This window comes from Taeniopygia guttata, chromosome 2 (assembly GCF_048771995.1).
Source record: "Taeniopygia guttata chromosome 2, bTaeGut7.mat, whole genome shotgun sequence".
Lineage (NCBI taxonomy): Eukaryota > Metazoa > Chordata > Aves > Passeriformes > Estrildidae > Taeniopygia > Taeniopygia guttata.
Genome location: NC_133026.1, coordinates 60,969,792 through 60,997,166, shown reverse-complemented (window position 1 = coordinate 60,997,166; position 27,375 = coordinate 60,969,792). Strand labels below are relative to the sequence as shown.

The following is a 27,375-nucleotide window of genomic DNA, read 5'->3' as shown; positions in this document are numbered from 1 at the left end:
AAATAGGCATTAGCTGAAAAGTAGAACCCACAAACATCTCATTTCACTTTCAACATCTGGGTTTAGATTATAATCCCTTCAGTAAGAACTAGGTTTACATGATGAGCTGTAAAGCACTTTGCTTCAAACTCAGTCCTTTGGTATCCATCATCAGTTCAAAAAAATTTTTATTTCTGACCTGTTGGCCACTTTCTAACCAGCCATTTTCAAATTTTAAGCCTGGGGGTACTGTTAGGCAGTAGCCAGACTTGTTTACCTCCTAATACAGCTGACATTAGACTGACCTGAATTTTACAAGCTGGGAACTATTATGTCACGGTGTATAATTAAACCTAAACATATACTTTAAGAAAGAAAACAAGATGTAATATGGAAAGAATTACCAATGGGTCAAGTTCGGGTCGTAAATTAGGATGCGAATGGTACCTCTTACTGCGCCCATCTTCGAAATACAACCTGCCCTCGGGTTTGAATCTCTTTTTTTTTTTTTTTAAGTAATAATTTATTGATGGTTTTTCCATAGAGAATGAGGTTTTGACATATTTCAATGAAAGACGAGGCGGACTCCGAGTCCAGAGGCCTCGGCGATGCAGCTCAGCCCCCGAGGGCAGGAAAGGCCGGGCGGACTACAGCTCCCGAAGGGCTGCGGGCGGCGCCGCTTCCTGCCGCGCCGCGGGAGCCCATGGAGCCGGCGGAGGGCGCCGAGGAGGAGCGGCTGGTGCAGTGCCCCGTGTGCCTGCGGGAGCTGCCGGGCGCCGACATCAACGCGCACCTGGACCGCTGCTTGCAGGCCGGCGGCGCCGAGGCCGAGCCCCCCAGCAAGCGGCCGCGCCTCGCCGCCGCCCCGCCGGGCAGCCAGGCCGAGGGGCAGCCGGAGGAGGCCCGCCCGGCCGCCGCGTCCCCCGTCTTCTCCCTCTTCCACAAGGGCCGCGGCGGCGGGCAGAGCCCGGCAGACGCGGGGCGGGACGAGGCCGCCGCGCCGCCGGGCCATGGCTGCGCGGCCGCGCCGTGCGGGAACAGCCTGGCGCAGAAGCTGCAGGGGAAGCCCCTGGCCGAGCGGCTGCGGCCGGACACGCTGGGCAGCTACGTGCGGCAGGAGCGGGTGCTGGGGGCGCAGACCCTGCTGCGGTCCCTGCTGGAGTCCCACGAAATCCCCTCCCTCATCCTCTGGGGGCCGCCGGGCTGCGGGAAGGTGAGTGCGGCCAGCCCCGCTCCCCGCCTGCGGGGTCGGGCCGGCGCTGCTTCACGTGGCTCTTGAGGCCGCTGCACGTATAACCTGTTAATTTTCGGACTCACTGCTTCCTTCGCCCTTTTCTCTTCTCTTCTCTGTTTCTTTTGTAGGTTCCTTATGTTGGCTGATGTCCACTACTTTTCACTTTAAGAGTACAAAAAACACAACCTGCCTCATGAATAAAATAGAATTGGTCCACCCCCATCAGCCCCGCTCCATGCAATTTGAACTTAGGTTACACAAAGCCTCTCTTGCTTTCAGGTAGTTCAGATTTTGTGACTCCAAAGTCCGTACCTAAAACACAAGCCGTGGTTTAGTTAATGGCTGAGAAGCTGAAAAACAGCAACACAGACTCTCTAAATAGAAGAAACCAGCAGATTGATGCAGCACAATTTGTGAGTGCTAGGTTTGTTTTAGCCTACAAATTCTTGCCTCTTAGAGAAGGTAGCAGTGTAAGGTGTGGAAGGCAGGTAGTCTTAGGGCTAGGCATTCATCCACCTTCAACCACTTTTAGGCTGATGGGTCTTTGTGGGATCTCACCACTGCATCTTTGTGTTCTGCCTCCTTAACATACCAGGGGCCATCGTGAATCCCCAAAGACCCTCTAGCACAGCAATGAAGGGATCCACAGTTGTTGTGAGGGAAGGTCCAAAGGAATGCTTCAGTTATGCTTGAGCAGTCTTTAAGATCTTGCCTTAATATTGTCCTGTTATTCTGCGTATTTCAGATTTGTGGTGTGGCAGGGCAAACAAGATACAGTTTTCTGTGTCAGTCTAGTGTGTTCACAGCATTAAGTTTCATGTATCGATTTATATAATTTGGTGTGTTGGCTGTGTGAGAGTATATTTGAGAAATCTGGGATAGGGGAAGTAATTCATGCTTAGCAGAGAAGTTAAGGACAGAGCAGCAGCTTGCTCTTGTCAACATACTTAATTGAAAATAAAAGAGACTTGATATGTGGTATTTGAATAGTAATGCTAGTCAATCGCAGTAAATAAGGAGCAGGTGTTAGAATTAAATAACTAGTATTAGCAATGATACAGCAGGTTTTTTAGGCTAGATAACATACACCTCAAAATAACCAACTAGTGAACTTCAGTAATTGCTACTTTAAAATAACAAAGTAATAGCAGAAAATAAAGAGCTCAGAATAGAAGGGCTCAGAAAGAAGGGCTGTTTCTGAAACCTGATTAAAGGGAAGAAGGATTGACTGAAGTATGGTGGCCAGAAAGAGAAGTGGAATTCAGTTCTTTAATAAATAGGAATTCTCCTTTCTGAATGAGTAACACATTCAGGGGCTTGCTTCTATATTTTTGTGGTTTCCTGCCTTTTGTTTCTTATTCTCTGTCAACAGCATGTGCTTGCTCTTTCTTGAAGCCCTCTTTGCGCAGGAAAAAAAAAGCTGTAAAAGTACAGTGGTAGCAAAGCAAAGGCTGCAGAGCAGTCTCTGCAAACTGGCACTGGCTTCAGTGGCCTTTGGGTTGTGATCTGATGAATGCACCTGGCTTTGACCATGGAAGTGCTTCTTCATGAGCTTGTGACAGTTTAACAGTTGTGTTCCAGGTCTTCTTTAGGTGGCTTTGAAACCTTCTGAAAGCGTCTTTGAGTAATGGCTGATCTGTTTTATCCCTGTAATGTCATAGCTTTAATTCTCCTTTCATATGACGCATCCTCCTCACCCATATGCTTTACGCATAATTGTATTTAGTAAGCTTGCTTTTCACAGAGCTTATATTCTGTTGCTCCCCAGTTGTCTGACTTGCATAATTTCTGTGCCCTTTGACCCATCAAAGAACAGTTCCACAACTCATCTGTTATATTTTTGCTCACTGAGTACTTATATTATTGGGTAACTTGTCTGCTTTCTAGGTTATTCCTTATTAGCAGAGTTTTGAGTGTATGTGCTTTCAGCTAGCTCCTGATGAAACATCCATTATTGGCTGAAACAGAAATTCCTTCTGCAAAAAGTTGAACTTTTCCCCTTCACCTATGTTTATCAGTATTTCTAGGATGGTGCTAGAGTTTTATCTCAGGCCTTCTTCTCCATAAATCATATTGTCTGTCTGAGTTAAATATCTGAAACTTCTTATCTTGGATATGTCCTTGTAAAATTCCTCTCCTTACAGATTTAACATGCAATCAAAGTAGTCTGCCTGAAGATGGAAAAGGAGATCAGTTCTTGCCTGCCTATCTTGCTCACTTACTATTTGAGTTGTATGTATATAATATGTCTGAGAAAACATTTCATGAGAAAGCAACTTAAGGCTTGAAAACTTGAAAGATCCTGTGGAAGATAAGTATTCTCACTGCCTCAGGACCTGGTTGGACTGATCAGCAAAAACTTCTTCCATTAAGTACAGTGTTCTTCAGCAGGAAAAACACTAAGAAATAAATGCTCACTGTATAGTCTCATATGTAACAAGGCCATATGCTAAGCTCTGCCCATCAAAGAGCTAAAATAGCAGCATAATTAGATATGTTGGTCTAAATTCAGAAGTGCTGTGTAAGGTGGTCATACATTTCTTAAACCTCTTCAGGCTCTTGCTACCCATGGAATCTGGTTATTGCAGCCCATCTATGCCTTCTTCCATTTCTACAGCCAAATGCCATGCTAACTGATACTTTTGAAAAGGGTAGAGCAGGACTAAGTAAAAAAAAAAAAAAAAACCTGAACATGGAATAAATCAACAAGGCCAAATTTCAAATAAATTTTTATATTTTTTAGTCTGGACCTTTATAAAAAATTGTAGTTTAACAGACTTTTTCTAAGCAAGAAGAAAATAATCTTGCCTTTTAAAGTGCTATAAATGTAATATTTCATATTGTAGGTCAGGAGTACTTTTGGAGAATTTTTATCATGAGAACAATAAAGCTAGGTATTGGCATAAAAACATGTGTGCTATGTAACTGCTCTGCTCAAGTCAATTTTGGCCTTCGTTGCACTTGAATATTCAAGGAAACATCCTCAAAATTGAAAAGAAAAAATGTGGGTATTTCCTTTGTGATCCTCTTTTCTTTTGAGTTTCCATCCTCTTACTTTAAGGGAACATGATCTTTGTACCTTGAATCTGTCATCCTAATTACATAGGAAGCCAAGGTGCTCTGTGTGAAAAGACTTTGACTTTTTGTTTGCACTTTTGTCACTCTGAAGTCTTGAACACAGGACCTAGTTTCCTTCTTTTAAGAAGCTGACCAGACTCAGGCCAGAAGAAACACTGCTTCAAAGAGATGCCGTGGTTATTAACTTAGGAACAGTTAGCTTGTTCATACTGACTATGCAAATTTTTAAAGGCCTGTATAAATCCGAGTGTAATGTGAGTAAGCTGTACTGTGATTTATGGCACCTTAATACAGGGATTTAGATTTTTGCATGTCTGCCATTGGGGCACCAATTTTAGTAAAGAGTTAGCGGGGGGACACAGCGTAACTTGAGCACCGAATAATTTTGCTGCCACAGATGAAGTTTAAGCCTTATAAACCTGAACATTCTGTATTTAAATACTGTAAACATTCCCTCTTATGACTGCTGCGTAACAAGAAAAAAATAGGTACCAAGTGGCATGAACCCACTCTTTATAGAAGATAAGACAAAGAGCATTCATGAATGATTTTTTGAGATTTATGTGTGCACTCTACTAATAAGATAAAATATGCAATGTTGGTATGAGTGCAAAACATTAAAAACCCCAGTAAGTTGTCTTTGAAGTTTCTATCAAATCTTCTCTGACATTATATTTTATTTCTAGAAATCCCTTGTATTTCTTTTCTTTGTTTGCATTCAATAAATGACTTACTGAAACACAAGTAGAGAGTCCAACACCTATTTTGGTGCCCATGTATTTATTAGGGCTTCCCAGTGCTTCCTGTTTTGCCAATTCTAGTGGTTACCTAACAGGTTGATTGCTTGAGTGTATTTCATCCTCTCTTACTCATACAGCTTGGGGCCTGATTTGAACCATTTGAAGTAATGAGTTCTCTAAATTGATTAGCATGAAATTTTAAACTGAAAATGCATCATGTCTTTTACAGTAGTGTCAACTCAAAAGTCCAGGATAGCTCTAAAAAATGGATTTGTCTTTGCAGTTGCCTGGGAGCAGTGTTGTAATGCAGTGTGCTTGTTTTTGCTTATGGCAGTCTAAATCAGGAATAACTTGGAGTGGCTCTCTAGGAAGAGCACACTGGAAGAGAAGATACAATTGTATCCATAAAGCAGTTGGAATGTAAGTACCCAAGTCAGGATGCAGCAAATGGAGATACAGCTCCATTTCAACAAACATTATGCAATGACCTTGCATCTGTTTATGCTTGATTGGGTTTGGATTCTGGAAGTGCTGTAAAGCACATGCTGTGTCTCTTGTTCAGTGACACTTACTCCTCCAGTAGTATCTCAGTGGGCTATTTGGGGTTTGAGGAACCAAACAAGATGGGTAAGAATAGTATCTGCCCTTATATAAATGCCAACTGCTGCTACTTTTGATTGTGTTTATCTGTATAGACAGTGTGCCCAGGCCATGTTCACCTGCTGTGCTGCCAATTTCCTTTAGACACGGCCTGGCTTATCTCCTGTGACGCAGTGTGGTACAGAGAACATCCACAGAACTACATCCCAGAGAACTGCTGCCCTGTGCGGCATCCAGGGATGCTGTTGGTGTCTCCCTCAAGGCAGTGAAACAGAGCACAGCCTTTCCCGATTGCTTGGCAGCCACAATACGGCCCTGCTGCCAGCAAAGGGAGGGTTGAGGGTGAAGGGAGGCCATTGATGGCAACACCATGTAAACAAAGATTTGGAAATCCTGGCAAGAATAAAGGAAAAGCAAAAAATAGCCAGAAAGTCATGGTCAAACAGCAGCAAAGAAAATCAGGGTGCTAGTTCAGCACGCTGATAACATAGCTTAGACCATACAAGTCTGCAGGTGTAACTTGCCTGTTGTGTTTTGCGCTAGGCTTACCAGTCATGTTTGTGTCATCCCTGCCACAAACATAATTCACATTGTGATTTGCTCTGGAACAAACCATCAAAGTCACTTGTTGGAGAAACCTAGATGGCAACTAGATTATCCCTGCTCAGGAGTAATCCATGCTGCGCTGCACTTGTACCAGTCTGTGCCAGATTTGCTTTGGTCACCTAAATGTAGCCTGGCAGAGCATACAGGCTTCCTGGGAGAACCATGAGGGACCTTAGGTTTCACGGGGTATTCTTGATATGATCTAACTCTGTGTTCTAATCCCTTCCCAGTTTTTTCCAGTTCCACTTCCTGAAGTGAGCTAGGCAGTACCAGTCTTCATTCTTGTCAGGAGCTTTGGTGAGTTAATGTGATGAGCATAGTTTAATGGCCTGGTACAGGGCTGCAAAAATCAAAAAGACCACCTTTACTTCTGAGCAGGTAGTCCTTGAACATCAACATCGGTAAGACTGACTTAACTTGTACGAGCTTTTTACTGGTTTCTTCCAGCCGTGGATGTGAGGGCACATTGACTAATGGCAGTGCAGAGAGGAGAGAAATAGTTCATACTTAAAGAGTGTTGCCCAGTCAGGGAAACTTCTGCGTATACAGAAAATTCTTGTCTCATAGTACAAGCACCCAGCTTACCAAACAGCAAATCTGATTGACTTTTCTACTCTCACAGTATGAGGTGTATGGAGCCAAGCATGCTTTGTGGGTTGCTTTTGTTTAATCCATAACTTGTATCAAAGCCTAGAAAAACAGGTAGCATAGTTGTTGTGAGCGAGCTTGTTTGTTTGGGGTTGGGGGTTTTTTGTTTGGTTGGTTGGTTGCTGGTTGTTTGTAAATTTGAGATCTTTTCAGCCACTGGGAAAGGATATTCTCATTTGGGCTGACACAAAGCAAATGAAGATGGTGAAGGAGAGTTTCAGTAGTTAAGTGTTTGTTCTGTGTATAATGGGTGTGGAAATAAATGACCAAAGGCTGAAGTTAAGTGTTATTCATTGGTGAATAATCGTTCAGAAGTTTCTTGGTGAATATATGTCTGTTTCAGATCAGCTTTTTATGATGTCAGTGCTCTAGCTTGTCTAAACAGGTAGATCAGTAAGGTCTCACAGTATTCAGCATAAAAGTTGAGATAATAGGTACGAGTTTGAATAGTTTAGCATCATAGTAGAAGAGAACTAAGAATTGTTTCTGGAAGGGGCAAGGATATTACACTGTGAGCTTTGTAACGTGTACTTTTTAGTGAAGTTAGCAAAAGGTTAGTTTGCAGGATCACTGGATCACTCCCATTCTTAGTTTGTGGGAAATAATATTCCTGCTCCTTCCCATAAAGAAGAAAACATGAACTAAATAAGAAACACCTGTATAATAAAAGGAGCGCATTATCAACTTGTTTGGATTTCCTTTTTCTGCCTGTTATGCAGTTTCTGATTTAGGGGTACTTACAGTAAATTGCAACATCAGTGTCACTATTTTAAGAGATTTGTTTTCCACTGTAGGAATAAAAGTTCAAAATTTATTTTAGATGACGAAGGATAATCAGTGTGTTTTCTTCTGCCTTATTCCATATCAGGTTTCTAATATTCTTCTTGTCTCTTAAATGCACTGCCCATGAGGGAAACTAGCACATGAGTTAGTTGTTCTGTGCTAGTGCCTTCATACTTAAGCTTCTTTGCTTATGTGAATTCTCCACTAGGTTATGTGTTCCTTTAGTTTGTACCCTGTAGTAACAAAGAGGGAGAAAACTGTAGCTTGGTGCTGACTTTTGCTTGAGATGGTAGGACAAAAAGCAGTATAAAAAACCTGAACTCATGGGAAGTCTTTCAGAGAACCAGGGAAAGTTTTACATCTGTGTGATAGGCAGTTTGACTTGCTGAATGATTGATTGTGCAGAACAGAAGGAAGAGGCTGTGAACATGCCTGTCCTTGTCAAGCATTGCATTTGAAAGGCAATGTATGTTATTCTTATTGCAACCTTTGGTGACCCACAAGTTGGCAGAGGGAGAGAGGTATCTGCTGGCTGAGATCCATGCAGCAGATTTCAAGTTGATTCTTGGTCTAACGGTAACTTTCAAACAAATCTCTTTGATCTTTTTTCCCTAAATTAGAGTTGGAAATACAGACTCCTGTGCATGTGTTTAAAACAAAGTCCTTACTGCTTTTTTTGTAAGTAACAAAACTCTCTGAGTGATGGCCAGGGTACAGTGTGAGCTACCAGTCCAAGTGGAGCTACAAGAAGAGTAGCTGCTTTACTTTTTTTCTTCGTTCTCTCACCACTGTCACTTTTAGAGAAGGAAGAGGTACATTTTCCTTTTTCGTCCCCAAATTTGATGTATTGGTGTTTCTGTGCTTTCAGAGATTTTTAAGGCATGGATATATCCTCTGAAGTTACATTCTGAATCAAGACCCTTTTGTAAAGAAACACGAATATTGGTTTTAACTTGGTAGCTCAGTTTCAAAGATAGTTTTCTTGTGGTTTTGGTGGAGTAGGGGTGGAATTTGCTTATTTGTTTATTTTCTCAGATCTTTCTAATATCTGTCAACTTTGCTGCAAACACTTTCCAAGTGTCTTTCCGGTCTTGTCCTCTGTAATGATAGAAGTTGGGGATGGGCTGGTGGATTGAGCTCCAGGAAGAGAGGAAGAATCGGACATGGGATGCGAATCTTGTATCAGGACCTGAAATGACACCACTTCTGAAAGCAATCAGGAAGCCCTTACTAAAAGTAAAGCAAGAATAAACAACAGTATATCCTTCTCCTTAGCCTCCCATTTTCTAACTTGGGCTGGTTGCAGTTTCAGGGACAAGGAGATCCATTAAATGAACAGAGCTGGGTACTGCAACACCGTTGGTAGCCAAGTGGTAGGTGCTGGTTTCTGCAGCCTCCCTGCAAGAGGATCAGGTTGACACCACCTGCTGCTTTAACCTCAGCACTTAGAATATCTTCTGAGGTGGTTTTGTTGGCACCTGTCCCAGTCCTCATCTGCTGAGGCTCTCCTGTCTTCGATCTCCTTTGGATCCTTCTCTAATAAAACAGTGAGCTTGAAGGAAGAATCACCCGTTTTCTCTGGCAGTACTTTCAAATAGAGATACACTCTCTTTGGGGCATATACCTGTGTTTACTAAGGGCTGTGAAGGAAAGTCTCAAAATCATGTCTGTGATATGTTCCAGTGTAGTAAATCTACCTAGGAGTTTGGTGGAGGTTGTGTCTGTGCTTTGGTAGGCTAAGTGAAATTATAAATAAAGTTGGATTTGAAGAGGTTGTTCATAAGGACAGAAAAACAATATAACTGCTTACTAAAACTAGCCAGTTTGTTCAGTCAGCTGCCTTTTGCTTCCCGGGGCCAGCATTTGATTACTGTTGACTATTTAGATTTAAGAGTTACATTTTCCTATGTACTCATGTAAATTTCTAATGCTAATGTTCTCATGCTTTTATAGAAATTGCAGTCTGATTAATTTCATTTTTATGTGTATTTGAAATATAAAATGGTTTAGTTAATAACATTGTAGTTTTGTATTTCTCACATGCAGTTGCACTGTGAGCTCTTAGGCAGGTGTCTTGGGGTAGTCCAGCTCTTTATCCATTAACGTGCCCCACAAAATAACTGCACAGAGAATTGCAGTCAGCCCGTCTTCTGTGACAGAAATGTATTTGGCAGAGAGTTCTTCTTCCGTGACAAAGGAGACAGCTGTCAGTGCTGTCCTTTTCAGTGCTGAGGCTCACTGGGTCTGGTACGTAAAAGTGCAGGCATTGGAAATGCAGCAGAGGAATTGGCAGCTACCTCTAGCAGGAAGTTTTTAAGTCTTCTGTGCCCTAGAATAACGTGAGCTAAAATGCCTTAACTCTGTAAACTGTCAACACTGTCCCTATGTACAAAATATACCTTTGTTCTTTACATATTTCTTTTAAATTGGTACTTTGTGTCTGAATTGATTTTTACAAAGCTTTCTCCTATTGCTGTTTCAGACTACACTGGCACACATCATAGCCAACAGCAGCAAAAAGAATGGCATGAGGTTTGTGACACTGTCAGCCACAAGTGCCAAGACAAATGATGTTCGAGATGTCATCAGCCAAGCCCAGAATGAAAAAAGGCTCTTCAAGAGAAAAACTATCCTCTTTATTGATGAGATCCATCGTTTCAATAAGTCTCAGCAGGTATTGTACTACACTGCTTTTTTAAAAGAGCCTTTGTCAGCACTTCTGTAAAATCTCCCACTTTGCCTTAAGGTGATACATTCCTCTGGGCTTTTAATTTCAATGTTAATACTTTTAGTAGATGAATTTGGGAGAAATGTAAAAATTAAATTCCTTAGCTAACTTCCAACCAGCATTTAATTACTGTGATTCAAGGATTTAAATAAAAGGCTGAGTTATACTTATGTGCCAGTCTTTATATGATATTTTTATGAGACTTTATTTTTGCAAAGTCATGTTAGTAATGTCTGCTGCATATATCTTCATTTCAGCCTCCGTCTGGGGGGTAGCATTCTGTATTACCTTTACAAAGGTCTAGAATGTGAATGTGCCAAAGGTGGTTATTTTAATGTTGTCCTCTCTTCTGTGTGAGAAGAAAACTCACGGCATAGTACTTCAGGATGACACTGCAGCCATCACTTGGGCTTTTTTTCTTTTTCCATTCCTAAGTATAAGATTTTTTTCAGTTGTACCATGGAAAGCTTCAATTCCGTACTACAGAAATACTACTGTATTTAAATTGAACTATTCTGTAATCTTCCTCTAGTTTTTTGAGTACAGAATTAGGCAGGGAATTGTAGCCCTAAAGGTTGATTCAAAGTGTATTTAGGAGTAGCCCCACTGTTATACTTGATAAGGTAGTTTCATGATTTCTTGTGTTGCCATGCAATAAACCAAAGTCACACAAACACAAAATTTGCAGATTTCTTTACCCTATTCCTTTTCAGCTGATAGGGTCATTCTCAGTGCAGTCATTTATTATTAAGATGTTGGGTGCATGAAATAAAATCATTTCCATATGTATGCAGATGAACTGCCCTGTCAATGTGGTTATTTATCATATCAACAGGGAACCCAAAGTCTCACAAGACGCAAAAAAAAAAAGTAGCCTACTCACATGGGATGTTTCAGGTTGTCATTGATTGAGATCAGCTTTTTCTGCTTCCCTCCCATGCTCAGGACACTTTCCTTCCTCACGTCGAGTGTGGGACGGTGACCCTGATAGGAGCGACCACGGAAAACCCTTCCTTTCAAGTCAACGCCGCGCTGCTGAGCCGGTGCCGGGTGATCGTCCTGGAGAAGCTCTCGGCTGAAGCGATGGAGGCAATTCTGATGAGGGCTGTCAGGTTCTTAGGGCTCCAAGTTTTGGGCCAGGGTGACCAGCACGGCACCCCTGCGACTGGCAGCGGCAGCAAGAGCTCGGAGTGAGTACTTTATGGGCTGCAGGGTGTTAACATGCACAGCCCGAGGAGCTGACTGCCTGCCAGGGAGAGAATGAAGCAGTTGGGGGGTGGGAAGAGAAACCCTAGCCACTTCTGATAGTAAAGAAAAGAAGTGGCAGCATATGGCAGGGGCGGGGGTGACAGGAGAGAGAGAATTCAAAGCATTGGCTCTCTACATCCAAAACATAATCTCACAGTCTGGATTAGGAGAGAATTTTATACTTGGATCTGTAACTCCTGACTCACACTCTCAGGATATTTAAATCTGTTCTGCCACATAGGATTTGCTGTAGAAGCCTGTATCTGGGTCTTTGTCATGTCCTAATGTGTGTTACTTCTTGCTACTGATTGTAAAAGCATCATGTTACCATTAGGTGCTGGATGGGGTATCCCTTCTTAATTTGGAAGTGCCTGCCAGAAGTTTGTTGTTTTCCAATATTTTTTAAAAGTAAGATTAGGGAGGATGATGGTGCATATGTTCTTTAGTTTCAGGATAAGTCCTCTGCTGTGTTTTAGGATAACCAGTGACAAGAGGAGGCTGTTGCTGTGAGTCGCTAAAAGATTGTTTTAAGAGAGACTTTGTTTTTCTCTGCTCCTTGATGTCCAGACAGATAAATGCATATTAAACACTTGAGAAAGTTTTGGAAAAAAAACAACATCCAGATTTGTCTACAAGAGATGTTATCCACCTTCTGAAACAGGAGGCTGGCAAGTAAGAGTAATGCATGGTACTGTTGTACTCACATGCAAGCTATTACACTTCCTTCGTGCTGGTTCTTGGCTGCGCTCCTAGTAATTTACAGTGCATTGGTATGGTGGTGATTGACAGACTGTATGAAATAAATGAGAGGGAATCCACTTGAACTTTACCACAGAATGTAAGCACAAAGAATTGCCAGCCTGAATGCTGAGGTCAGGACAGGTAAGGAAAGGTATTACTTTTTTATTTTTAGGTTACCCTGCCTTACGGTTTACTCATTTGTCATTTTTATGTGTTGTAGTAATGTGAATTTTAGAAGAGAAGGCAGTACTGCATGTCAGCATTAATGCAGCGGCACAGCTGTGGTTGTGGCTACAGCCTGACTAGGGTTCAGAGTCTTTCCTTTCTGTACAGGATTAAAGTACAAGGCATAGTTTCAGCTGCAGTTGTTTGGGTTTGGGTTTCGCTGGACTCTCCATGTCTGTAACCTGTAACGATAGCTATGGATGATTTAAACAGCACAGTTCTTCATCAAACTGAAAGAAGTCTGGCAGGCAGACTGTCAGACTAACACAGTTTCTCCCCATGGGGAGAGAGCGCCACACTCCAAAGGCAGTTCTGGGAGCCAAGCCTTTAAAAATAAAAATGGAGGTTTGAACTGAGGAGATTTCGTTGCAGTTGTGTATCGGGTCTTTCATATCTTTCATTTCGTAATCTGGTGCTGGGCCACAGTTCCTACATTCTGTTGCTGATAATTCAGATTTTTATAAGCCATCCACCCTCCTGTGGTTCTGGTTTGGATTCCTTATTGATTCCTGCTTCTTGCTTCAGCATCCATACTATTTCTGCTGCTTCATTTTCTCTCCACTGCTCTGCAGGAGCAACTGTCTAAACTTTATACTCGCTTGCCTCTATGGAACAGGACTGTCATTAGATGCAGGCAAGTAACTGTTCATGCTGTCCTGAAGAATAAATGGAAATCACCAATTACAATTGATTTGGTTAATGGTGGTGGTGCTCACCTTTATTCCAGAGTGAGAAAAGGAGCTGTAAGCCCCAAATGGTGGGGCTTTGAAAATGCTGCAGAGATCTAGCAGGAAGGCACAAGAGATGTGTACATTGAATTTTGGGTTTCATTTCCCATGTGAGTCTCCCTTTCCAAGCCACAGCAGTGTAATATGTGCTACTTGGCCTCAGTTAATCACATGGTTTTAGTATCACATCACTTGACGGGATGGCTTACCTAAAAGAGATTTTGAATTAGAGGATGATTATTTGTGGTCTCTCCTATTACCTTGAGGAATAGGAGTGAATCTTCCTTAGACTTTTCAGGCATTTTCTGTGCTTGGCAAGAATGCAGCCATCCCCAAGTGATTCAGTAGATTTCATCATCTGCACTCCACAAGGAAAGTGTGCTCTACCCAAAACTGTTTCCTTAGATTTTATTTGTGGATTTTTCTTATCTTGCTTCCACTACTGCTGCAGGTTTCTGATATTGTTAGATCACCTGGATTCTCTTTCACTCCACCATGGCCTTTTCTTACTCTAAAGCTGGAGCAACTCGCAGTGGGTGTTATTTCTTGGATATCTTTCTATTTGTTGTGTCATTATGTCTCACAGAGATTCTTTGACAGTTTTTATTTTAATTACTAGATTTCTTTAGGATAATATGTGCTTTTTTGTTGTATTTTCATCAGCATTACTGCCATCAAACTGTGCCTCTAAAGTCTTCAGTAAATGAAGCTGAAAGATGGAGAAATAGGAAAGGAAGAAACATAATCACAATGAAGAAAAGTAAGAAGTCAATGCTAAAGATATTTTTTTATGCTGCAACTAAGGATGTTTTTTATTGTGCTTTCTGCAGTTTATGCTGTGTCAGTAATAGCACAAGCAGTTCCAGGTGTGCACTGACACATTACAGTAGTGCTGTGTCAGTGGTGGAAGAAACCAAATTCTTCTCTTGGCTTTTTATTTTTGTCATTTAAGTGCTGCCCTCTGGTATCTCTAATTGAAGTCAGATAGTAAACTGTATGGTTGATTAATGTGTTTGAAGCTAGATAGCACAGAAGGCACACAGCTGAGGGAAATGGAAAGAACCCCAGGTTCCTGTTGGCAAGCCCAGACATCATGCAGTTCAGCTTGTTACTGGCTGTATTACAAAGTTCTAGCGTGTTTTGAATTCACTGGTTCGTAAATCACAACACTGAAGGTGGAATTCCTTTGGATCTTCAGTGTTCAAAACTTCCTTGAAAATTATTCCTTTATTGGAATATCCATTCAATTTCTTTGCAAGAAATGTGATGCTGAGGTGAGAGGCAATACTGGAAGACAATGCTGTAAGGCAGTGAGCAGTGTATATCACACTGCAGTAGTTCAGTTGAAGAACTGTGTTTGCCTGTAAAAGTGTTGGAATCTGCCAAAGAGTGAACATAGTGAGAATAATTGCACTGAGAAAGTAAGAAACTTCTGATTTATATGGCAAAGAAGCAGTGGGTGCTTTATCATGTTTTGCTCAGTAATTTTTTAAATCTTTGATCACACAGGTTCTCCTTGTTTGGGCTTCCTTATATTTACTCCCTGATACTGCTTATATTGTCTTGTCATTGGCTCAAGTGCAGTGGTGCTGTGTGGGTTTAATGGGTAGTTCATCATACATTTCATGTTGGTTCTTGGCACAAACTGTCTCGAGGGTATGGCGATAAAGAGGAACTGGAAGAAGGATTTATTATCCTGTAGTGGTAGTTTTCCATTCCTTGAGCTAGTATATCACCTTCAGCCCAGTGAGTGATGGACCTCAGCACGTCCCTTTTGGCTTGTTTATGTTTTTGTCTCCAAGTATCATTGGTTACAAGGTACCAACATTGACCATTGGCATCCAGTGGGTGTTCGGTGTTAATTTTGGAAGTTGAGTAAAATATGGGATTGCCCATCTGCAAGCGTATCGGGAGCTTGGAAAGAAGTCAGAAAGCACGGGAGTTATTCTGCCTTGTGGTTCTGATGGGTGCAGAAGTTGGGTAAACTGGAGGGAGTAGGGCACTTGAGCATCTGGAGACAGGATGGGCTTAAAACTGTAAAACACAAGTGGTTTATGGAAGCCAAGGTATTGAAATAATTGCCATTCTAACTTTGAAATTAGACTCCTGCCTAGTGAAGTTAAATCATCAGAAAATAGAATTTAAGGTCTCAATTACTCTGAAAAAAAACCTCAATTCAGTTTTTCTGAGTATAATGTTTTATTATTTTTAAATACTGAGTATGTATGGAGCTGAGATTAGGCAATAGGGAAGCACTATGTTGTTTCCAATCAGTGATTCTCATCAATGTGCTGTGCAAACAGCTTGTATGTGGAAGTTTTCTCCATTTATTCTTGTTCTTTATCACATCCTACATGTCATGCTATTGCATGTACGGACTGGATCAGCCAATACATAATTCATTATTTGGATTGGAATTGCCATTGCCCTTAGGTTAAAAGTGAAATTTCACCATGGAAATGGACAAGGCCATTGCTTGTAACCAGATTTTTCATACTTTCTTGTGAATATTTGTTTCACTTTCTGAATATAAATTGCTTATGTTGAGTCAACAGAGCAGTTGGAGTCCTATAGTGAAACAAGAGACAGGAATACAACTCAGCTTTAAATTAGGAGATAAATTGTAAAAATGCTCTGAGGCCTCAACTCTTTTTTGGGAAGGACTGTATTTAGCTTCTTCCAAGGTAGTATCTGCCTTTTACTGCTCTCAATGCTTTGCCTCTACTTGCAGTCACTGCCTGCAGTTGTGGTACCGATGTGAAGAGGCCTCAAGCACAGGGTGTGCTTCTCTGCAAGCAGCAGGCAAAGAGCTTAGTCCTTGCAGGTGAAACCTTCTGTCAAGTATGCCCTGCTGGTGTGTGAGAAGTGTGTGCTCAGCATGTTGTACATTTGGGATAATTTCTGTTGAAGGAGGTATTAGCAACAAGATGTCTGTGTGTAGCGTGTGCTGTTTTTTTATAAACAGTTTTTGCTTTCCTTGCTGGCTTTTTTAATTTAATGTTTATGAAAGATCTGGTGCACATATGTAGTGCTTAGGGATGAATGTTACTTCCTGATTTCCAAGGAATTTGATGCTTGAGATAATTGACTGGATAAGTCCCTGTGCAGTTGTGTTCAAAGATGGTGTTGGAAACACCCTGGCAAAAGTGCCACTGTATGTGTGTTAATTTTTTTTTTACTAGATTCATCAAATACCTGGGAAATAAGGAGATGGAAAAAAGTCATGACAAGATGCATGTGATGCATTTATTTTTGCCAGGGTGTGATTCCTACTGTCTATTCTCTGCAGCCTGGGATTTGCCCCTAGAAGACATTTGTCAGCTTTCACTTATAGTGGTTGATTAAAGATTGCAGCTCTACGAGTTCTTCCTTTTAATGTGTGGCCATGAGAGAACTCAAATATTAACAGCTAAACTTTTTCCTGAACCTCCAGTCTTTTTCTTTCGTGTGACAAGTGCAAAGTGGTTTGCAAGGAGGAAGAGAAGGCAAGTAATGAAAATCAGTGAACATGTCTGTCTGGGAACCCTGACACTGCCTTTTTCTACACCATTGGTCATAATAGTAACACATCTTTTGGTAAATGAAGTGCAGGGCTGTTGTGAATCCTTAATTATTTGACACACAAGAGCTTCATAAGAAATGGCCTCTCACACCAAGCTCTATGTGCTAATCCTTGCTGATACCTGTCACTCTTGATTTACAGTGCAGCTACTAGAAGTAGCTCAGTTAGGGCCATTAACGTCGTGTTTTAATTCCATTGGCTACTGTCTCCAAATCAGATCAGTTACACCCTCTGCCTGGCAGCACCTTAGATGTTACCTTGTCTACATAACTTAGTAGGTTTGAGGGTTAAATCCTCAACAGGGTGCCTGTGAAACATGCAGAGGTGAACTGGTTTGGATGTGTCCCAGCAATGACAACTGCAGCCTAGCAGATGAAAACCTAGAGAAAAAAGTTGAGCACTCTGTTGTTTCACAGATTTTTTCATGGACTCACTAGTCTCAGGAGATCGAGCTGCTGCATTTATCAGGTCTTCCCATCTTCATAGAATCACTGAATAGTCTGAGCTGGAGGGGACCCACAAGGATCATCAGGTCCAGCTCTTAAGTGAATGACCCATACAGGGATCAAACCCTTAATGTTATCAACACCATGCTTCAATCAACTGAGCTAATCTCAGTGATTTATTCATTTAGATTATGATTTCACTAGAATTTCCCCTTTTTCATGTTTGTATAGTTCTGGCACACTTAGAACGGTAGATGGCAAGAAGAGTGATGGACATGTATTGGGATGCAGCTTCTTTTGAGTAAGATTTTTTTTTTTGTATCCCAGTGACTAAGTTGTAATACCAAAAAAATATGGGTTTTACATTGTAAACAATCTTTCCAGTTGTTGCTTTCTGAAGAACAACTGATAATACCTCTTGTTGTTAGTAGTTCAAAATGTTACGTAATGACTTTATAATTCACTATTTCCTCTCACCTGCATTTGGATAGCTTCCTACCTTTTCACTGTTCTTCCACCAAGGAATTTGAAGTGCTAGCAGTGAAATGCTGGTTGAGTAAAACCTTGTAAAGTTCAGCTGACTGTATCAGAATTGGGCTGTGGTAAAAACCTAACCCTGGTTTTTGTTGAATTTAATGAGATGAGGAAAAATAAGGGGGTTAAATAGATGAGAGCTCCTGCCCTACATTTTTAATGTGCAATTGTATTTAGCAGGAATCGGAGCAGGAGGAAGAGGGTGGGCCCCTGGCTCTGCAGGATGAGTTAAGACAAATCTTAAACCCAGCTGTGTATCAAGAAATCAAAAAGGTCATCTCCAGCACAAGAAGCAGAGAGAGGAGTGTGATGGGGGCTAAGGGTGTGTGGTTATTCTGTTGCAGATTGCCGGTGTACATAGAGGAGAAAGCTCTGAACACACTTGCCTATCTTTGCGATGGGGATGCCAGGACTGGGCTGAACGGACTCCAGTTGGCAGTTCAGGCCAGAATAGCAGTGGGAAGGACCACTCCTTTGAACACCACTGCCAAAGGTGGTGCTGCAGATGGCATTCTGGTAACAGAAGAGCATGTAAAGGAGGGGCTCCAGCGATCTCACATCCTGTATGACCGAGCAGGTGAGTATCAGATGCAATTTCTGAGATGCAGTGTTCTCAAAATGCGGTAACTTCTCTAATTCCTCTTTCTTCTCCCTTTTTTGTACCAGCTGCTCAACTGAAACAGTGGTTGTACTGAAGTTTGTCCTAAAAGTTACTTTTCCTCTACGGTGTAGTTCAGCTGCAAATTCCTTCTCAGCCAGGAAGTGTAGATTAGCTGAAATACCTATTTGCTGTCCTGAGAACAGTTAGTTGCATGGTGAAATTATTTGTTGTTTAAGGTCTATGAGGGTTTCAGTGAAAGGGGCAGAAGAATTTTATGGCAACATTTTTCTTGAAGGGGTGGATATCTTCCATTGCACTTCTGCTGCCTTGAAAGTCTTGGAAGTGCTCACATCCATAGCAATATGTTATGTCAAAACCTGAGTAGTTTGCTTTATTTTTAGAGTTGCTTTTTAAGGTAATGAATTCTGTAGCTCGCTTAGGGCAGGCCACATAAATCGTATTGCACTTAATGCTTCCTAGTGTGATAACTACTCTTGCTAAATTTGTGACTTGGCAATCTTAGGCATCACAGTATTTGGCCGCTAAACCATTTTATGTTAGAGGGTTAAAAATCAGTGAGTATCAGATTAGATGAATCCACTTGAATGCATATGCTAGTTCTTCAGCAACACTTGAATGGCTGTGCAGAATAGTATGAAATTATTATGCCAAGCAGCATTTGGAGAACTGATTTATTTTCTTTTTTTTTTCTTTGCCACTGTTTCTGATATGCGTTTTTAACTGCCACTGTTCAAAACCTGTGATGAGAGGTTTCTTGAGGTTGGTTGTAACTTATGCCCACTTGCAGCCTTCTTGCTACAAAGAAATAATGATGACTCACTGTCAGGAGAAAGGCAGCTGGGCAGATACTGATCTAATGGCAGCTGAGAAGTCGAGGGCAGGCAGGGGGAGGGAGAAAAAAAATTTTATGAGGTCTGTGGCAGAAAGAGGTCGTGATTAGAAGGAAGTGGAAAATCTGATTGGTTCTCTGGTACGAGTCTCTTGCACCGTGTAGGTCCCTTGTGTGTTTGCTGTCGCCTTGTGGCCACTGTCACACAGAACTCTTGGCTGGGTCCATTGCTCCCAGCCCTCCTGCACCTTCTTGCTCTGGTAGAGATGGCACAGAGTGCCTCTTCTTGAGGTTTGCACAAAGTCTGAGTAGCATGTGTCAGGCCCTTCACTGGTACAGAAATTTTTGTTGCGGTTTATTGTGCGTTTTTTGGTCAGAGATTTTCAGAATGGTGAGAGCAGTGAAAACTCTGTTTTTCTGGATTGTATAAATGCCAGAAAGCCTGACACAAATATTGTCACAGTAGCAGGTTGCCCGAGTATGTGCCTTTTCAGAATTTCTCTCTCCTTTGGAATAGTCTGTGTTGACCACTGACTGTTGACTGCAGGTTGACTGCTTTTGTCCACAGTAGAGGTAGTTGTTTGTCCTCTTTAAATACAAAGGACTTTCAGATGGTGGCTACTGCATAAAATTTTTTTCTTGGTAGCATGTTTTATCTAACACATTTTGAGTCACAGCTGTGATGGTGGGATCTACAGTCCTCTAAAATAAAATGCTTTTTGTCTTATGTCTTTTAAAGTGGAGGGTCTAATCGTGATAGCAGCAACATACATATGTTGCATGTTCATGTAGAAAGCACCAAATAATTGATTAGTGTTCAGAGTGTAAATATGGACTTTTTACATGATTTTTTGTTACCTTCTGCAAAATTTGCCAAATACGTATAGTTCAGCATTCTCTTCTGTATTTTCACTAAGTAATCTAGGAAAGAAATCATTCATAATGCAGTTGTTAGGCTGTTGTTCTAATCTGTGTGCAGACACATAAAGAAAGTCTTTGTGCAGATAGTTTATGCATTTTAGCTGGAAGGACAAACAAACAACTTTAATCAAATTTCACTTCCAGCAGCTGCCTGAAGCCCTTGCAGTTAGAAGTAAACAAAAACTATTAGTCATATTTTAGCTTTTAATTGCAGTTGCTAAATTTTGATCCTTTTAGAAAAATGATGCAGAAACCAAATTCCTTAAAGTTTACCAGCAGATGGGCAGTGACTAGTTCTTTTAGCGTTGTATTGTTGCCCCTTCCTTTTACAGATTGTGTCACTCTGCCAACACTGATTTAATAAGGTAAGTGTCAGTAATTTCACTGTCTGAGATGACATAATTTCATGTATGGTAAAGACTGGGAATGCATTTTGCTGAAGTTAATTTATACTGCAGTCTGGAACGCAGTTTTTTTCCTTTACATTCTCTGGAGGAGAAAAGAGAAGGTATCTCACTGTCCTGGGTTTGCTGTCAGGGCAGAGCTTAGAGCCATGTGGGCAGGAATAAGTTGCTATTCCATACCATGCGCATCATTGCTGGGGTAGGGGAGTGGCTTATTTGGAGTTGGATTCCCCACTGGTGTTAAATCACCACACTCACACCAGCTCAGTTTTATTCTGCTGGATCAGAATGAGAAGTCTTTTTATTTATGCTGTTGGTCTAGTCTTACTTCCAAGGCTTTCTTCTTTCCTTTATCAATGAGCAGTTTGATGTTTACCTTTGGCTAAGATAGAAAATAATTTGAGATGGGGACTGATTTTAGTTTTGCCCACTGCTTTGTGAATAGGAATTGTTTAAGAAGCGCAAATATTAATTATGGTCAGTGAACAAGACCTTTTCCCTATCTTCTACCCATATGACTTGAGATAAATCAGAATCTTATACTAGCCTGAAAACTCCTCATGAGCATGTAAAGCAACTCTGGGCATATCTTAACAAGATTCTTGTATCTGTATATGTCAGACACTAGAAAGCCATCTCTTCTACAAAGCCTCTTGTATAGTATCTTGTTTCAAAAGGTATTTGCCTTTGTGGGAACAGCATTTAAATCAAAATTTATTTTGATTTCAAAAACTCTTCATAGTTTTGAATTCAGGAGGCACCTGGAATACAGCAGAGATAGATAAACTGGTATGTGTCTGTCTCTCAACTGAATTGATAAGGCCCAAACCTGTATGTCAGCTAACCAGCATAAGAAGGCTAATAAATAAAGGTCTACTAAAGGTTCTAGTTTTTTTGAAACTGCTTTTGGTATCTCAGGCTATCTATAAACTGTATTTTTAGACAGAAATGTAAGATCTCTCTCCAGTGCACATCACTGTATTTTGTCTTTAATTGACAATGCAATGTGATTATACTGATGTATAAGTATTGTCATTGTAGCCCTTTCACCAACACTAACTTTGTAAGGAAGGAAATAAAAGGCGAAAACTAATTCCCTTCTCAGCCTGAAGTCTGAAGTTACCTGCAGGTATATATATCTAGACCAAACCTATCTGCTGGATTCCTTCTGCCTCTCTAGCTGGTATCCCCACATATAACACTTTACAGTAGCCCAAGCAGCATATAAAAGCCTCCAGCAGAAAAATCTGGGTGAGTGCAACCTCTGGAGATATTTAAAGGCCATCTTCCTTACTTTTAAGAGACCGAGAGACGCCTCTTGCAAGAGGATGATGCGAGTTCAGCTGCTTGGAGTTATTGCTCCTGCCTCAAGTGTTATGATGGAGCATGGTACGTGCTGTTTGTGTTGGCTCGAGTGAGGGCTGCATACCAGGGCTCTTTGTGTGGAGTCCTAGCGAAAATAGCTGTCTGACTGCCTGCGCTGCCGGCATCTCGTGCTGAATTCCCCAGGGAATCACACCCCGGCAGGAGCAGAGATGGGGGCAGTGGACCTGGGAGGTGGAGATCATGCTGGCTACCAAAGGAGCAACTGCAGCACTGTGAAGATTTTAGTTCTCCAACTCACTCAGGCAGCCCTTTTATTTTTCAGGGCCTACAAGTGACTGGTGTGTTCTGATGTGGCCCTCAGGCTGTAAATCCTTTTAGCCCTAGGAAGAAGAGGAATACTAACAGATGGCTGTGCATGCAGCCAGTTGCCTTTAAAATACATACTTAGCTGTGAGCCAAGGAATGCCAGGCACTTGAAAAAATAAAAAAGGCAGATAACATGGAAAGTTTAAAAATATTGCAGCAAAATATCCTTACAATTTTGATTAAAACACATGCATAAGAATCAAAACCAGTTGCACAGAGGAAAATTGTAAGCAGGAAAGGTTCTCATTCAGTGTTTGTAATCCTGACTCCCTGTTTTTAAGTGTAGCCTTAGAAGATCTATGGAATAGCTTTGTTTCTCCTTGGATTTAAAATCTAATCATATATTAAGCTTTAATATAAAAAAAAAATCTTGTATTTCTTTCAGTCTTCCCACTTTTTACTTAGCAGTCTGGCGTTTCAAGTGTTGTTGCAGTAGTGCAGGTGTTTACAGCTGAATTCAGCATTTCTTAGGGGTTTGCCAGGGTAATGCACTGCAATTCTGTATTTTCCAAATTGTATGATGTTCCATCATTGTATATCCATGGTATTTCCTTTTTTCTCACCCCTATACAGCATATCAAACTTGTGTTTTACTGTGCACTTTATTTTCAAGTTTTAGATGATGTGAAATGTCTTTTTTCTAAAATAACACTACAGTATCACTGTGTCCAGTAATAACCTGTATCACTGGATTTGTCTGATTCTTGTGTTGTCTTCTCAGAGCTCTGTGTGTGTCCAAAAGCAATGATCAGTTATTTGTATGTGCTTGTACTTTTTGGCAGTTATAAGCTACTTATGTAGAGTTTTCTTCCTAACTGCTTGAAGTATCTGGGGTTATCTTTTTTTTTTTTTTTTTTTTTCTTTTCTGAAGGGAAGGCAGTTAGGTTACAAAACCCAAATTGTTTGCCTAGCAATGTTTAAAAAAACAAAAAACCAAAACAACTTCCTTTTCATCAGAAGTTGCTCTGTTCTCTGTTTTGCTTATGTAATTAGGGAATGATTCACATGGGAAACCATGGAGGCACTGAAAACATTAATGAAGGCTGTAACCACATACCCATAAAAAGAACCTGAAAAAGCAGCTTTTGTTTACTGATGTGACCTCGTAAAATATATTCTGTTCCCTTAAATGCATTTCATTTCATTTCCTCTTAACAGCTTTGTGTATTGCTTCTCCCCCATCCTAAACAGGAGAAGAACATTACAACTGCATCTCTGCCCTGCACAAGTCTATGAGAGGCTCTGATGAAAACGCTTCCCTTTACTGGCTTGCTCGAATGCTTGAGGGCGGTGAGGATCCACTCTATGTGGCAAGGAGGCTGGTGAGGTTTGCAAGTGAGGATATAGGTCAGTATTTGCAGTATTTCACATTGGAATACCACGTTGAATGAAGCCAGGCTTCTCTGGTTTCTAAAAGTTGGCTTTTGAGAAACAAACAAACCCAAAACAGTTATATGCAGAATAGGTACAAAATACTGAAATGCATGCAGGCAGAGACCTACATGAGGTGTCATTGTGATGATTGCCTGTTTCAGGAAAGACAAATGTTTTTGAGATCAGGGTTGGTGTGTATTAATATGGATTCTTTTAAAACCTGCTGGTTGTAGGTCACCAGTAAACTTGTGCCAACAGAGTGTGTATTTTAGGGATGTCTGATTTTCTAAGTCTGGCACATGAATACCTACCCTGACCTGCAAACCTCAGGTTTGATGGCTGTAAGGCATCTTTATTTACTTATCAAAAGTAGCAGATCCAGCAACACTTTTAGCACGTATGTGATGGGTGAAGAGTTAGGAGACCTGGGGAAGCTATGTCTGTATAGCAATATTTCCCCATTTCTTTTTTAATTAATTTCAAAAAGTAGGAGAATCATATGTGGTCAGTTACTGCTCAGGCTGCCACTGTGTGGCAGCAGATTCAGTCTAAATCATATCCAGGAGGAAAGCTTGTGGATAGAGGGGGTGTATCTTATGTATGGAGTGGTATTGTACCAGGAATTCCAATATCTGAGAAAGCAGCTCTAAAATGTGCATGGATACCTTACAGAAAAGGAAAAAAAAAGTTTAAAAAAAAAAGATATTAAGTAAAGTAAATTGATTTTAGCCTGCTTTTATCTGATCCCATTTGGTAGGACTGGCAGATCCTCTGGCTTTAACACAAGCAGTTGCTGCTTATCAAGGCTGTCACTTCATTGGAATGCCTGAGTGTGAGGTAAATGCTTCATTAATTCACTGATTTAAAAGTTCTGCAATCTGTAAAACCTGTCTGTAACTATAAAAAGAAGCAGATTGCAAGGACAGTGCAAACTAAGTTACTTGTTCATTCTGCATGCCCCTTCTTTGACAGTAGAACATTGTAGCCCTTAAATGTTCAGCTCTTGATGCTGTGGTTTAAAATAAAAGTTACTGCATATTTATTGTTAAAATGTGATACATGAACATAGATAATTTTTCTCTGTCTGCTTTTTTATATGACAGATAAAGTAGCTATTATTTTCTAGTAGTGAAAACCATGGAGTTGTGATGTTGTTAAATAATAGTATTCATATTACAGTAGCAGGCAGAGGTCAGTTTAGAAGCACAATTCCTGCCATGCTGTACAAACAACCTGAATAGCAGACCTTTTCCCAAAGAACTTAAAAGAAGTCATTTAACATTTCCCTCTGCTTGTTTGCAGGTGATTCTAGCACAGTGTGTAGTGTACTTTGCCAGAGCCCCAAAGTCTATAGAGGTTTACAGGGCTTATGGCAATGTCAAGGAATGCCTGAGGATGCACACGGGACCACTGCCCCCTGTTCCTCTGCACCTGAGAAACGCACCAACAAGGCTCATGAAGAACTTGGGCTATGGAAAAGGCTACAAATACAACCCCATGTACAAGGAACCTGTGGAGCAGGACTATCTACCAGAAGAGTTGAAAGGAACAGACTTCTTCAAGGAACGAGAAACATGACTGCTGTTCTCAGAATGGGTTTTGATTTTATGACTCATACATTTCTACTGGGATAAAAATTCTCCTTACAGTGTCAGCTGGCTGTTTCCATGGTTGAAAGATTTAAGCCACCAAGCCTTCCAGATATTTTTTTACCTTTCTGCTTTTATTGCTGTTGTTCAGAAGGTATTTTGTAAAGAATTGCAGTTAGGCAGTGTAGAAATGCAAAAATAAGCTTTATCCATATAGTGCTGTCAGTGGTTTAAATGAAATTAAGAAAAAACAAGAGACTTGTGTTTCTGGCTCTTACTGTGAGACAAGAAATATTACTGTGCTGCTTTTTAAGTGTCTGTTTCAGATTTTGAGAATACTGTTTTCCAGAAAAAAATAGTAAATTGTACCCCCTCCTAAAATACTGTAAAAAATATAATTACAGTAAGTAATTATTAATTGAGTAATTTCTGTTCTTATGATGTTTCAGAGACCAATTTTGTACGACAGTTATTAAACCAATAAAGCTGTTACAAATAGTGTTTATGTATTTGTTTAAATACTCCTATGACAGCATTGTGGTTTTGAAAGTTTGATATCCCTTTAATTTTATTATCCCTACTTTCCAGAACAAGTTTAATTCATTTTGTTAAGCACAGTAGTCACGAAAGGCCACTGGAGTGATACTGAGCTCTTTGCACCTCTCTCCAGCTGTGATATGACCCAACCACCTGCTCCAGCTGTCTGGAGCACACCAGTAGCAAGTGGGTATTTCTTGACAGCGGAGGTATTTGTGCTGTGTGGGGATTTGTGCAGTGTGGGGCTTAGATCAGAGGAGTTGCCACAGCCCCTCGTCTGGAGCTCATTCAGAGCAGCGTTCACAAGCCAGAAGGTCTGTGGGCTGAGAATGCAGTGCCAAGTCCAGAAGCCAACTTTATTCTGCTTATGCTCTTAATTCTCATGACAGATTGCTGACCATTGGCCTTGATCAAAAGTTTTGGATATACAGCCTCCAAAACTTTGTGATTTGTATTGGAGATTAATTTTGTTATGAGACTCCCTTCATACAAATTTCTGTGTGATGTAAGGATCAAGCCAAAGATCCTGGTGTAACTGAAATGTTTCAGAAATTGAACCTTTTGCATGATTGTGTACTGTTAGAGGGTTTGAATCATATTCTTTAAACTTTTCTATGTTCTCCTATCTTAAGTAGTTTCTGAATTCTTTGAGTAAAGTGTTGTTCTAAAGACAAGTATTTAAATAAGCTTCATTTACATACATTTGCGTGCTTTTCTTTTTAACTCAATTCACTTTGTTGTAGTTGGTTGGAACTTTCTTGTTGCATGAATTAAGCTTAATTAATTAGATTAATATTTTTATCCTGATGGTCCTCTGAAATGCCTTTGGAGGAATAAAGCAAGGTGTGATTTTTTCCGATGCTGGACCAGCATGTGCTCACCTTCAGAGGGCAGCACAGGTTGGCAAAGGGTTCAGAGGTGGTGCTCCATTCCTCAGCCTCCAATGGAAGCAGAAATCATGCCCCACAGGGCAGATCCATCAGACAATGCTGTTTAATGGGCTACCAAAATACTGGTAACAAGAAGTTAATGTTTCAAAGCCATTGTGCCACATGGCTGCTCTCCAAGCCAAGTACTATCTACCTTTTCCCTTCCTCTCTGTGGTAATTAGCAGCAATCTGTAAAAATCTGAGAGTGGCTGCTTGCTGCTCTCTCCCTGCTGCTGATATGCATCTCTTTTATATCCCCTTACAGTGGGTCATCTCCTCTCTTTGAAGAACTCCATGCTCCATTGAAAAGTCCATCAGGATCAGATGCACTCAGAGGTGAACATTTCACCCCACAGCCATCCCTCCAAAACAGACCCAAGGCAAAAACATCCATTTCCTCTCTCAGCAATTTATGCAGTCTCCACGTAGAATTGGCAATGCTGCTTTCAACAAGCAGAAGCCAATCTCCTAGTGAAACTGGTTCAAACGAACAAGATGAAAGAATGAAATTTAAAAATCACAGAGCACATTTATTTGTTTTCTAGATTTTGACTACCTGAAGTTTACCCTGAGAAGTTAACTGAAGGGCAATTGCATG

The 27,375-nt window shown here is 40.9% G+C and overlaps 2 protein-coding genes across 4 annotated transcripts in view; one reads left to right on the top strand and one right to left on the bottom strand.

Moving 5' to 3' along the window:
- MYLK4 (myosin light chain kinase family member 4) overlaps nucleotides 1-11,413 on the bottom strand; it is an 81,612-nt gene extending 70,199 nt beyond the window's left edge. Inside the window, exon 1 of one of the 2 annotated variants that reach the window (XM_072924083.1) lies at nucleotides 11,280-11,413. In XM_072924083.1, coding sequence (XP_072780184.1) covers nucleotides 11,280-11,335 — 56 coding nt within the window. In that variant the 5' untranslated portion in view covers nucleotides 11,336-11,413. Of the gene's footprint in view, nucleotides 1-383; nucleotides 523-11,279 lie in introns of those variants that run through there. The other variant, XM_030265416.4, reaches the window with a different exon arrangement.
- On the top strand, nucleotides 482-25,812 carry WRNIP1 (WRN helicase interacting protein 1). Of its 2 annotated transcripts, XM_030265418.4 has the most exons (7): nucleotides 489-1,192; nucleotides 10,151-10,342; nucleotides 11,342-11,586; nucleotides 18,225-18,457; nucleotides 23,540-23,695; nucleotides 24,480-24,559; nucleotides 25,025-25,812. In XM_030265418.4, exons 1-7 carry the CDS (start codon nucleotides 548-550, stop codon nucleotides 25,298-25,300), a joined length of 1,827 nt encoding a protein of 608 aa, XP_030121278.4. In that variant the 5' UTR covers nucleotides 489-547; the 3' UTR covers nucleotides 25,301-25,812. The 2 variants fall into 2 exon arrangements, with proteins under 2 accessions (XP_030121279.4, XP_030121278.4); XM_030265419.4 differs by lacking the exon at nucleotides 24,480-24,559 and having other exon boundaries at nucleotides 482-1,192.
- Nucleotides 25,813-27,375: the final 1,563 nt, after the last annotated feature.

What these genes read in the sequence shown, in the direction of transcription:
- WRNIP1 (XM_030265418.4), top strand. Translation starts at nt 548, where the DNA reads ATGAAAGACGAGGCGGACTCCGAGTCCAGAGGCCTCGGCGATGCAGCT. An exon ending in GTTTGCAAGTGAGGATATAG is followed by an intron (nt 23,696 to 24,479) that starts GTCAGTATTTGC and finishes CCCATTTGGTAG; the next exon opens with GACTGGCAGATCCTCTGGCT. An exon ending in TTGGAATGCCTGAGTGTGAG is followed by an intron (nt 24,560 to 25,024) that starts GTAAATGCTTCA and finishes GCTTGTTTGCAG; the next exon opens with GTGATTCTAGCACAGTGTGT.